The sequence below is a fragment of the Lethenteron reissneri genome, chromosome 68, assembly GCF_015708825.2.
Source record: "Lethenteron reissneri isolate LAM-NWPU_2019-01 chromosome 68, ASM1570882v1, whole genome shotgun sequence".
Taxonomy (NCBI): domain Eukaryota; kingdom Metazoa; phylum Chordata; class Hyperoartia; order Petromyzontiformes; family Petromyzontidae; genus Lethenteron; species Lethenteron reissneri.
The window spans coordinates 6,465,887-6,479,151 of NC_083846.1; the positions used below are offsets into that span (position 1 = coordinate 6,465,887).

Here is a 13,265-nt window from a genome sequence, read left to right on the forward strand (position 1 = left end):
AGCTTGCGTACTTTACCACGCGTCGTCCTACTCATTGACATGCTAATTTTTTGTCTCTAACCCCTCCCTCTCTCCGACCCCGCCCCATCTCTATACTTAAGGCCACCCCACAGAAACGATCTCTCTCTGTGCGCCTATGTGTTGCTCTCTCTCTATGTATCTTGGTGATATCTGTCTGCTTATATGTCTGTCTATAGTTTTCTGGTTCGATTTTTGTTGCTATTTCATTATACCTGATGATGATTGCTTGTGTTGCAATCGAAACGTCGTATGCTATTATTTAATTTATTATTTTATCTTTATACGTGACTTTACCGAAAGAACCAAAGAGTAATTCCTGCAGTCACGAAAGCTCCAAATTAAGATTTAAGGCAATACACCCATCCCCATCTTCGTCCTCTTTTGGCGAGGCCTAAACAGGAGGGTGTGGGGCCTAAAGAAGAAGTGTGGGGGGGTGAGGATAAAAAGAGGGCGTGGTCTAAACAGGAAGAAGGTGGGGCATGAAGAGGGAGGGCCTATGCATGTGTAGTGTGCTCCTCGTCGCTGTGTGTGTGTGTAGCACACTCAGTCAGACATGAGGTAGTGGCAGGAGGCACCTTCTCTCTATTTCCATTACACCAACTCCGGCCTCCCTTCTCCGCCACGTTGCCGTACAGCCCGGCCCAGACACGACCCTGACCGCGTTGCACCGACGGCGTTGACCGAGACAGCCAACGACTGTCCGGCCGCACAATTATCGTGCGAAGGCGGCAGCGACGAAGGCGGCGAAGACGACAGCGACGACGAGACGAGTCCGCTCCCAGAACCGGCAGCCCAGAGCTCTCCGCTGCTTTATTCTACTCGGCGCGGCCTGGCTCCGCCCTGGCTCCGCGCTGGCCACGCCTCCCTTCTCGAACCCACGAGCGAGTTTCAGGAGCCTCCCGATGAGGTCTTCCGTGACCCTTGCCCCAGTTACTCCGCCCTGCCGGCACACACAGCCGTGTACACGCTCGGCGGCGTGAGTGCGCTGACTGCCCACCGCAGTTGCTGCTGCTGGACAGCAGTTGGCGCTATGTCACTACACGTGTACAAAATAATGCCTGACGAGCAAGTACCAAATAAGCGACATCCCATTACAACAGGAGGCCAACAACAACAAACAACAAAATACTCAAATGCCACCACTCTCAAAAAAAAGTGATGGCAACTCTTTTGACCTTTTTTGGTTTTCAAACCCAATCCTGGGTACAGAGGAGCACTTCAAGCGTGACGATGGCTGTCGACTCAAGCGAAGTGCAGAATCAAACAAGAGCAATAGCAGCGAAACATGAGACATGCCGCAGATGCCTCCACAGGCCTTGGTGGCTAGGAGATGTTAACTAACTCGCCTGGTACGCAGGAGGTCGTTGGTTTGATCACGACCTTGACCCCTGCTGTGTATTTGGAGTTTGCGTGTCTCTCTCTCTCTCTCGTACCCCCGTGATCGCGTGGATTTTTCTCCGGATCCTCCAGCTTTTTCCCTCCACATTTAGAATCAACGTCAGTGACGCGTTTTAAAGTATTTGGCTGCTGCTAGACATTTCCCACATGGTGATGATGATGAGCCACTTCGTTGAGTTGCTATCGTCTGTGACAGCCAGGTCGCTTCTGAAAAAAGAGTTACATAGCTCAGAGGAGCATTGACCTCGTAAAATAAGTAAACAATAAAATTACTAAAAGTAAGAATAGAAATAAAATAAAATAATAAATCACGAGGTTTCGGAGGCAACACAAGTCTCCGTCATCAGGTGGGACCGTCACAGCTATATTTACTGTATCAAGTGATACAGTAAATCTATTATTACTTTTATTAATTTTAATTAAATTTTTTACCTACGTGACTTTACCGAAAAAACCTCAGAGTATGAATCCTTGCAGTCACGAAAGCTTCAAATCTAGAACTCGTAAAATAAATAAATTTTTCTCATCATAAAAACTGTTTGCGATGGCCTACGTCCCAGAGAATAAGTCGCTGAAAGGCGGAGATTGTTCCAGAGCCATCCGCATTCAATCGAAGGCACGAAGGCGCCGCTACGGGTTGGGCAGGTCGATGACGATGGGTGGGTTGACGGGTTCGTAGTTCACGTTGCAAGTTGACGCGTTCACGAACAAGGTTCGCCCATCGGTCATGATCCCGTAACCTGCACACGCACGCAAAGGCAAATGATCCCCCCCCCGTATAGCCTTAACAGACTGTTGGGGCAAGTCCCGTTAGTAGCAAAAAGCAGCACCTGAAGGTTGGCACGGCACAAGAGGGGGGTGGGTGGCCAGCACTACGGCCAACCGCCTTTGTCTCCCCAGTGGTCATATTTACTACTCACTGCACCAGGTACTCTCAATTGAGGCTAAGTCGACCGAGGGGAAGGCCCAGGACCAGATAAGATAATCGTCACCGATGTTGGCCGTGAGCAGGAATTGAACTTGGGTCACCGAATTTGAAGCAAGGTGCACTAAGCTGCTACACTACTCGTCCCCACACACACACAACAACCGCCACACACACACCGATACACACACACACCGATACACACACACACACCGATACACACACACACACCGATACACACACACACCGATACACACACACACACCGATACACACACACACACCGATACACACACACACACACCGATACACACACACACCGATACACACACACACACCGATACACACACACACACACAACAACCGCCACACACACACCGATACACACACACACACACACCGATACACACACACACATCGATACACACACACACCGATACACACACACACACACCGATACACACACACACACACCGATACACAAACACACACACCGATACACACAACAACAACAACAACAACCGCCATTCGCCACTAAGTGGCGGTGACGTCACCACGATGCTTGTGCCAGGCCAAGTGCACCTTGAGGCCACGTGAAGTGTCGAAAGCCCGCTGGCAGGAGGTCACGGGGCAGACCCAGGTGCCACGGGTCGACTGGCCGAGATGACCGAGATGACTGGCTGATGCACCACCTGTGCCCCCTACTGTGCCAACTTGCTGTGCTTTAGCCACCCGGCGCTCCGATCGTTGTTGTGAGCGTCGCTCCTCCGCCCTCCGTTGTTGTTGGAGGGCGACTGCCTCCAACTGCCCAGTAGCGTCCTTCACGAGCCTCCTCCACTGAGGCCGATCTTGACACCGCTGGTACCAGTCATCGGCAAGTCCACTCAGCTCCACGTCCTCCTGTACCACATCACTCCATCTCTTCTCCAGCCCGTGCCGCGCCCGTCTAGCCCCCTCGATCCGGCCGAACAAAAGCTGTTTAGGCATGCGGTGGCTGGGCATGCGGGCTACATGACCCAGCCAACGCAGCCTTGCCTGCCGGAGGAGCTCACTGATGGGACTTTGCCCAGATCTTTCAAGGATTTGTGAGCTCCTCACACAATCCAGCCTGCAGGTTCAACCCAGGATGGATCGTAGGCAGGCCAGCCTAAATGTTTCCAACACACACCGATACACACACACACACACTGGTCGCGAGTAGCTGCCGACGAAGTGGGGCAGTAAGCGGGCCCCCCCACCCCCCGACCTCCCCTGACCTTCGTGGATGTGCCCGAAGGCGTGCAGCCGCGGCTTCACCCGCCGGCGGACGCTGCTCATCAGCTCGACGCAGCCGGCGCGCCACTCGCCGTGGCCTGTGACGCGGTCGCCGGCGCCGAGCGGCGGTCCGTGCGTGAGCAGCACGTCCACGCCGGCCGGGATCTGCCGCCACTTCTCCAGCAGACGCTCGCCCCGGGGCAAGTTGAAGGCCCAGCTGCAGAACTCGGGCTGCCTGGGGGTGGTGGGGTGGTGGTGGGGGGGGTGGGGGGTGGTGGTGGGGGTGGTGGTGGGGGGGGGGTGGTGGGGGGTGGTGGTGGGGGGGGTGGTGGGGGGTGGTGGGGGGTGGTGGGGGTGGTGGTGGTGGGGGGTGGTGGTGGGGGAGGTATAGCAAGGAGAGTATTTATGTTTAACCCTCCCCCAACCGCCGCCCCACCTGGATATGTTTCATATGACCGTGGGTAGGTATGTGTGTTCGTACGTCTAAAGTGGTGTAGTGTATAGTGCAGTGTATAGATTAGTGTATTGTCTCGTGTATAGTGTAGTGTATAGTAGTGTATAGGTTAGTGTATAGTGTAGTGTATAGCATAGTGTATAACGTAGTGTATAGTGTAGTGTCTATTGTAGTGTATAGTGTAGTGTAGAATATAGTGTAGTGTAGAGTATAGTGTAGTGTATAGCGAAGTGTATAGTAGTGTATAGCGTAGTGTATCGTAGTGTATAGTCTGCTGTATAGTGTAGTGGATAACATAGTGTATAGCGTAGTGTATAGTGTTGTGTGTAGCGTAGTGTATAGCATAGTGTATAGTAGTGTATAGTGTAGTATATAGTCTGTTGTATAGTGTAGTGTATAGCGTCGTGTATAGTGTAGTGTATAGTCTAGTGTATAGTGTAGTGTATAGTGTAGTGTATAGTAGTGTGTAGTGTATAGTGTAGTGTATAGTGTAGTGTATAGTGTATTATATAGTGTAGTGTATAGTAGTGTGTAGTGTATAGTGTAGTGTATAGTGTATTATATAGTGTAGTGTATAGTAGTGTGTAGTGTATAGTGTAGTGTATAGTGTATTATATAGTGTAGTGTATAGCGTCGTGTATAGTAGTGTGTAGTGTATAGTGTAGTGTATAGTGTATTATATAGTGTAGTGTATAGTGTAGTGTAGAGTGTAGTGTAGAGTAGTGTATAGTGTAGTGTATAGCGTAGTGTATAGTGTAGTGTATAGTAGTGTGTAGTGTATAGTGTAGTGTATAGCGTCATGTATATCGCATCTGAAAGCGCCGCGCGATGCCGGTGACCGTCTTTGTTCGACGGCCACCCAAAATCCACCGCCGCCGCCACTGCGAAGACGACGACCGGAGCTCGCGCCACGACCGCGTTCTACACTCCTCACCCGCACGAAAGCGGCGGTAAACCACGACAGCAGACTGACCACGGGGAGCCGTAGATGCGGAATCCGAGAACCTCCGTCTCGTCGTCCTGCAGGTAGACGCAATTGGTGAGCAGCGACCGGACGTGCCCGGGGATAGTGGCATCGGCACGCCCCGTCGCCGCCGGCATCCCGAAGCGCCTCCAAGGGTCGTCCAGCCTCGCCACGAAGTCCGCGTCGAAGCTCAGCTCGTGGTTGCCGGCGATCACCACCTTGTGCGGGCAGGGCTGGCGGCCTGTGGGGAGCGGTGGTGCCGCGGTTAGCGCTACGCTGCGCTACGAACACGGCGACCAGGGTTCGATTCCCGCTCACGACCAACACCGGTGACATTTATCTGAACCGGTCCTGGGCCCCCCCTAGGTCGACTCAGCCTTAAATGAGTACCTGGTGCGATGTGTAAACATCGCCACTGGGGAGACGAAGGCGGTCGGGCGTGGTGCTGGCCACCCACCCCCTCGTGTGCCGTGCTGGCCTTCATAGGTGCTCGCTAACAGCACTTGCCCCTACATTCTGTTAAGGCTACACGGGGGATCTTTGTCTCTGTGAGTGATACGACTCGCGGTCTGTTCTGTTTTCATCGCGGGATGCCTTTTTGTTTTGCCAGTAGCAAAGTATGAAAAGTAAGATAATGTTTCTTTTTTTACCCTTTCTGGCAATAAAACAGGAGTTGTGTTAAGACGTTCAAACACCAAATAGACACCTTGCGCGAGGCATCAGTGTCCTGGATTAACCACGCACGGCGAACAAGCAAACAAACATGGCTCTGATCATACTTGGGCATTGTCGTTGCCACTAATTGGCCTCCATCAGAGACGGCTCAGCCTTCTTCGTGGCCCAGTCTCATCGCCAGTGTCAGGCCAGAGAACATAGCCACAAGGCGACCAGCGCAAGGGCAACGCCACAACGTACCAGAGCGTTGATAGCTCGGGACGAGCAGCTACATCACGGGGTACCTGTTTGGCGGTGCAGTAAATACTTGGATTGTGAGTAACTTGGTCTGCGAGTGTTTTGCAAGACGAGCAAAATTTTAAAATAAATATTAATTTGATAAACGAGCGAGGTCTTGCAATACGAGCAGTACGTGTAGTATACGCTTTGTCTGCCGAGCGTCACGTGATCACAACTGAGCCAATGGTTCTTCTCTTTCTCTCTCTGCGGGATTGTGGGTAATCGTCTCCCATGCTCGGTCTCAGTCGGCGTGTCTCACTCGTATAGTCAACATCCGTGCGAGCGTACACTGTGTACTAGTGTTGTGACCACGAGTGTGTGTGTAAAGCATTTTTTTTTATTTTGTGTCCAAGTGTAGTGACTGTTCTTTAGTAACTGTACTGCAAGTGAAAGTCGTCCTCCACAATAACCCTCCTCCTCCTCCTCTCTCGTGTCCCTCACACCAGCCACGATTAAATTTAATGAATACATTTGATTACTTCATATTAAATAAAAAATAATAAAAGTATCAAAACGGTATTTTGTATTAATCATTTTTATATGAATACAGTATTTTTGGGTTGTGGAACGAATCATCTGAGTTTCCATTATTTCTTATGGGGAAATTCGCTTTGATATACGAGTGCTTTGGATTACGAGCCCGTTTCCGGAACGAATTATGCTCGCAATCCAAGGTTTCACTGTGTAATGGGTTCAATTTAGGCGCACACACTTCTTGGGAGGCAACACTCATTTATTAATTAACACAACGTTTACTCAACAGTTACTCTTACTCTACACATAGGGTGGTGACCACCGACCTACACTAGCTAACACACAATTGTATTTTAGTCTCTCTCCAGCGTGACCCAGCCAGGTGGCTGCTGGCAGTCCGCTCACTGTAGGTCTTCTCTTCTGGCATCTTCACGAGGTGTCTTCATTCTTCTCAGGAACAGCCCTGCTCTGCCTTCACACCACCCTTATATCTCGTCTCTCTGGCGTGGCCGGCTCCGCCCAGGCCACGCCTCCCTTCCCAGGCCACGCCTCACTTCCCAGGCCACGCCTCACTTCCCCCACCTCTGGGAAGGTCCGGATCCCTCCAGCACGTGACCCCCCAGGCACCCCCTTGGGGCCTCCAGCCCTCGTACGGGCCAACACAGTAGTGACCGTTCTGTCACTACATCACCCCCTCCTGTATAAACACACAGCCGTCCCCGGCTGTAACACAACTGTGAACATCGAAAAGGTGTGCCTCCGAACCAGCAACATCAATAAATGACCGGCGACCGATAAGAAATACAATCACGTAATATATACAGAATCGACGAGGGTAAAAGGGAACCGCATAGAAAACGGGGAATTAACAACAAATATACATGAAAACTGGCTAACCCACTTACGCTACAGCACAGCCCCCCCACCGTTAGAATCACGCATGCAATGACAGTCACCCGTTAGCACCCCCCCGCCTTTCCGACGTGGCGTCACAACCAGTAGCACGCGTCGGCCATATCGGGGGGGGGGAATTTCCATGTTACCACCCCACCGCCTTTCCGACGTGGCGTCACAACCAGTAGCACGCGTCGGCCATATCGGGGGGGGGATTTCCATGTTACCCCCCCACCGCCTTTCCGACGCGGCGTCACAACCAGTAGCACACGTCGGCCATATCGGTGGGATTTTAACCCAGTCTCTCTCCAAGACTCGCATCGCAGCATATAGCTGTACCGACCGAGCTGAGATGACCCAGTCTCTCTCCCAGACTCGCATCGCAGCATATAGCTGTACCGACCGAGCTGAGACGACCCATCGTTCACTCACTGCACAACATGCACCCTAACAACTGAGGGAAACAGTCTCAACGTAACAGGCCAACTCCACCCGAACCTTACGAATCTCCAGCCCACTGTTTCAACGCGCCTCAGAGGGTCTCAACCTCCGAGCCGTCAGGTCAAGCTGTCAGCCATAGCATGACGGGACCACCCTCCCTGAGCCATGTGAGCGCACAGCCCACAAGGCTAGACAAGCCACAGAGTGTCTCGCTCTCCGGGCTGTCAGGTCAAGCCGTCAGCCATTGCATGACGGGACCACACACTCCGAGCCATGTGAGCACACAGCCCACTAGGCTAGACATACCACGGAGTGTTTCGCTCTCCGGGCTGTCAGGTCAAGCCGTCAGCCATTGCATGACGGGACCACACTCTCCGAGCCATGTGAGTGCACAGCCCACTAGGCTAGACATGCCACGGAGTGTTTTCAATCTCCGGGCTGTCAGGTCAAGCCGTCAGGCACAGCATGACGGGACCACACTCTCCGAGCCATGTGAGCGCACAGCCCACTAGGCTAGACATACCACGGAGTGTTTCAAGCTCCGGGCTGTCAGGTCAAGCCGTCAGCCATAGCATGACGGGACCACACTCTCCGAGCCATGTGAGCGCACAGCCCACTAGGCTAGACATACCACGGAGTGTTTCAAGCTCCGGGCTGTCAGGTCAAGCCGTCAGCCATAGCATGACGGGACCACACTCTCCGAGCCATGTGAGCGCACAGCCCACTAGGCTAGACATACCACGGAGTGTTTCAATCTCCGGGCTGTCAGGTCAAGCCGTCAGCCATAGCATGACGGGACCACAACGTTCATGTTAGACACGCAACACTCACTGGGCCATCCTGGTCAGGACCTGCGCCCCAAGATAGTGACAGCCAGCAGCACAATTCCAAATCCCTGGCAGCATGTCACCATCGCAATTTAACACCATCACAACACATACAATTTGAATTATGATCCCCCACAGAACTAATCCAATGGGAACGAATCATCTGAGTTTCCATTATTTCTTATGGGGAAATTCGCTTTGATATACGAGTGCTTTGGATTACGAGCCCGTTTCCGGAACGAATTATGCTCGCAATCCAAGGTTTCACTGTATCAACGTTTGAGAAATAAGAATCGGTTTGACCCTTTCTGGCAATAAGGCAGTTGTGTTCTTTGAGACTGGCATGAGCGGGAATCGAACTCGGGTCGCCGGGTTCGTAGCGCAGCGTGGCGCTAACCGCGACACCACTGCTCCCCACGTACACACACAGGTACACACACACGTACGTGCACACACACAGGTACACACACACGTACGTGCACACACACGTACGTGCACACACACAGGTACACGCACACGTACGTGCGCACACGCGTACGCGCACCGAGCCAGTCGTTGAAGGCGGACACCTCGAGGGGCAGCCCGATGCGGGTGAAGTCGCCGGTGTGCAGGAGGACGTCCCCCGGTGGCACCACGAGGTCGTCGGTGAGCGAGTGCGTGTCCGACACGCACACGAAGCGCGTGTGGCCCTCCGGCCTCGGGGTGGCGTGCGGCGTCGGCGGCACCCTGGGGGCCAACGGAGGGGAGAGACGGGCGCGCGGTCGGCAGGAGGAGCTTCCGCGCGGTCGGAGATCAAAAACTAAACTAGAGGCTGTTTTACACGCTTTAATTTAACTCACTCTGTCTGTTGTTGTTGTATCCTCAAATCTTGTAACTCAATGTTTACCCACTTCCCAATGTGCTATCGACTGCAAACTTGGTATACTTATGTCATACTGATGACAATACTATATTCTATCATTAAAATCTATATTTTTAAACAATCTTTTCTACATGTTATGTTTCGGCTTGGGTCTAATTGTCCACGCTCAACTCACGTTGGCTGTAATTGCCCACGGCCCCTTACGCTATGGCAAGGTTCGGGGCCACTTCCTGGAGTCGTGGAGTTCTGCCATTACTCGCACGGTACATTTCATTAAGGCGTGTTTAAAAAAAAGTATTTTTTCACATTACTTATTTTACTACCAGGTAAGAAGGCCCCCGAACAGAGCGACTATGCGGCTCCTTTGTCAGAAGCGATCCCTCACTAATGAAGGCCCCACTCATTGCAGGTGCACAAAACTGGCTTGGCCACGAATCAGCCTCGTGACACCTCGCCGCTGATCTCGTCAGCAAGGAGCCTTAAACCCTCGTCACGGGGAACTCCTCCGGTAGTCACCCTCACAGCAGCAGCAGCAGCAGTGGTGGCGGCGGCGGCTTTTGGCTCAGCCGTCGAACTAAGACGGTCACTGCCAACGCGCGCTTTCAGATGCTGAAAATACTACACTACACTATACACTACACTATACACTACACTATACACTACACCACTATACACTACGCCACTATACACTACACGATTATACACTACACGATTATACACTACACTATACACTACATTATACACTAAACTATACACGACACCACTACACACTACACTATACACTACATGACTATACACTACACTATACACTACACTACACTATACACTACACTATACACTACTATACACTACACTATACACTACACTACTATACACTACACTATACATTACACTATACACTACTATACACTACACTATACACTACACTACTATACACTACACTATACATTACATTACACGATACACTACACACTACATTACACTATACACTACACTATACACTAGACTAAACACTACACTATACACTACACGACACACTACACTATACATTACACGATACACTACACTATACACTACACTATACACTACATTATACATTACACGATACACTACACTATGCACTACATTATACTATACACTACCACCACTACACCACTGCACACGACACTTTCAAGCGCTGTCGCCTTGACCGCGCCAAGCCTCACACGCGCAGGCAGGAGGGGCCCCTCGCGCGGTAAGCCGCGGACGGGTTCCAACTCAGCATGTCGACCGTCACGTCCCCGTCGACCGTCACGTCCCCGTCGACCGGCTCCCGCCCCTCGTCCGCCCGCCACAGGGTGTCCGGGATGCCGCCCTGCAGGAAGGGAGAGGTGGCGTAACACAGACTCACACAGAGACCCACAGACTCACACAGAGACCCACAGACTCACACAGACTCACACAGAGACCACAGACTCACACAGAGACCCACAGACTCACACAGAGACCCACAGACTCACACAGAGACCCACAGACTCACACAGAGACCCACAGACTCACACAGAGACCCACAGACTCACACAGAGACCCACAGACTCACACAGAGACCCACAGACTCACATAGAAGACCCACAGACTCACACAGAGACCCAACAGACTCACATAGAGACCCCACAATTACTCACACAGAGACCCACAGACTCACAACACGAGACCCACAGACTCCCCCAGCGACCCATAGACTTCCCACAGAGACCCTATGCCTCAACCAGAAGACCCACAGACTCACATAGAGACCCCATCTCACACATACTACCCACAGCTCCCCAGGACCCAAGACCACACACGAGACCAACTAGACTCACACAGAGACCCATGACTCACACAGGAGACCCACTAGACTCACACTAGAGACCCCCAGATCCACATAGGAGACCCAACAGCCTCACATAGAGAACCCACAGCCTCAAACTAGCGACCCCCACAGACTCACACAGAGACCCATAGACTCACACAGAGACCCAGACTCACACAGAGACCCACAGACTCACACAGAGACCCACAGACTCACACAGAGACCCACAGACTCACACAGAGACCCACAGACTCACACAGAGACCCACAGACTCACACAGAGACCCACAGACTCACACAGAGACCCACAGACTCACACAGAGACCCACAGACTCACACAGAGACCCACAGACTCACACAGAGACCCACAGACTCACACAGAGACCCACAGACTCACACAGAGACCCACAGACTCACACAGAGACCCACAGACTCACACAGAGACCCACAGACTCACACAGAGACCCACAGACTCACACAGAGACCCACGACTCACACAGAGACCCACAGACTCACACAGAGACCCACAGACTCACACAGAGACCCACAGACTCACACAGAGACCCACAGACTCACACAGAGACCCACAGACTCACACAGAGACCCACAGACTCACACAGAGACCCACAGACTCACACAGAGACCCACAGACTCACACAGAGACCCACAGACTCACACAGAGACCCACAGACTCACACAGAGACCCACAGACTCACACAGAGACCCACAGACTCACACAGAGACCCACAGACTCACACAGAGACCCACAGACTCACACAGAGACCCACAGACTCACACAGAGACACAGACTCACACAGAGACCCACAGACTCACACAGAGACCCACAGACTCACACAGAGACCCACAGACTCACACAGAGACCACAGACTCACACAGAGACCCAGACTCACACAGAGACCCACAGACTCACACAGAGACCCATAGACTCACACAGAGACCCACAGACTCACACAGAGACCCACAGACTCACACAGAGACCCATAGACTCACACAGAGACCCACAGACTCACACAGAGACCCATAGACTCACACAGAGACCCACAGACTCACACAGAGACCCACAGACTCACACAGAGACCCATAGACTCACACAGAGACCCACAGACTCACACAGAGACCCATAGACTCACACAGAGACCCACAGACTCACACAGAGACCCACAGACTCACACAGAGACCCATAGACTCACACAGAGACCCACAGACTCACACAGAGACCCATAGACTCACACAGAGACCCACAGACTCACACAGAGACCCACAGACTCACACAGAGACCCATAGACTCACACAGAGACCCACAGACTCACACAGAGACCCATAGACTCACACAGAGACCCACAGACTCACACGAAGATAAATAACCCCAAACAGAGACCCACAGACTCACACAGAGACCCACAGACTCACACAGAGACCCACAGACTCACACAGAGACCCACAGACTCACACCACAGAGACCCACAGACTCACACAGAGACCCACAGACTCACAGAGACACAGATCACACAGACACAGAGACCCACAGACTCACACAGAGACCCACAGACTCACACAGAGACCCCAGACTCACACAGAGACCCACAGACTCACACAGAGACCACAGACTCACACAGAGACCCACAGACTCACACAGAGACCCACAGACTCACACAGAGACCCACAGACTCACACAGAGACCCACAGACTCACACAGAGACCCACAGACTCACAGAGACCCACAGACTCACACAGAGACCCACAGACTCACACAGAGACCCACAGACTCACACAGAGACCCACAGACTCACAAGAGACCCACAGACTCACACAGAGACCCACAGACTCACACAGAGACCCACAGACTCACACAGAGACCCACAGACTCACACAGAGACCCACAGACTCACACAGAGACCCACAGACTCACACAGAGACCCACAGACTCACACAGAGGACCCATAG

General features: G+C 52.4%; 1 protein-coding gene across 1 annotated transcript; it reads right to left on the reverse strand.

Annotated features, from left to right (window-relative positions):
* Nucleotides 1-227: 227 nt before the first annotated feature.
* On the reverse strand, nt 228-10,910 carry LOC133360274 (metallophosphoesterase domain-containing protein 1-like). Its single transcript, XM_061578908.1, has 5 exons — nt 10,673-10,910; nt 9,150-9,331; nt 5,025-5,256; nt 3,600-3,832; nt 228-2,159 (listed from the first exon to the last, which is right to left on the reverse strand). The coding sequence occupies exons 1-5, from the start codon at nt 10,729-10,731 to the stop codon at nt 2,050-2,052; spliced, it is 816 nt and encodes a 271-aa protein (XP_061434892.1). The 5' UTR covers nt 10,732-10,910; the 3' UTR covers nt 228-2,049.
* Between the last annotated feature and the right edge of the window lie 2,355 nt (nt 10,911-13,265).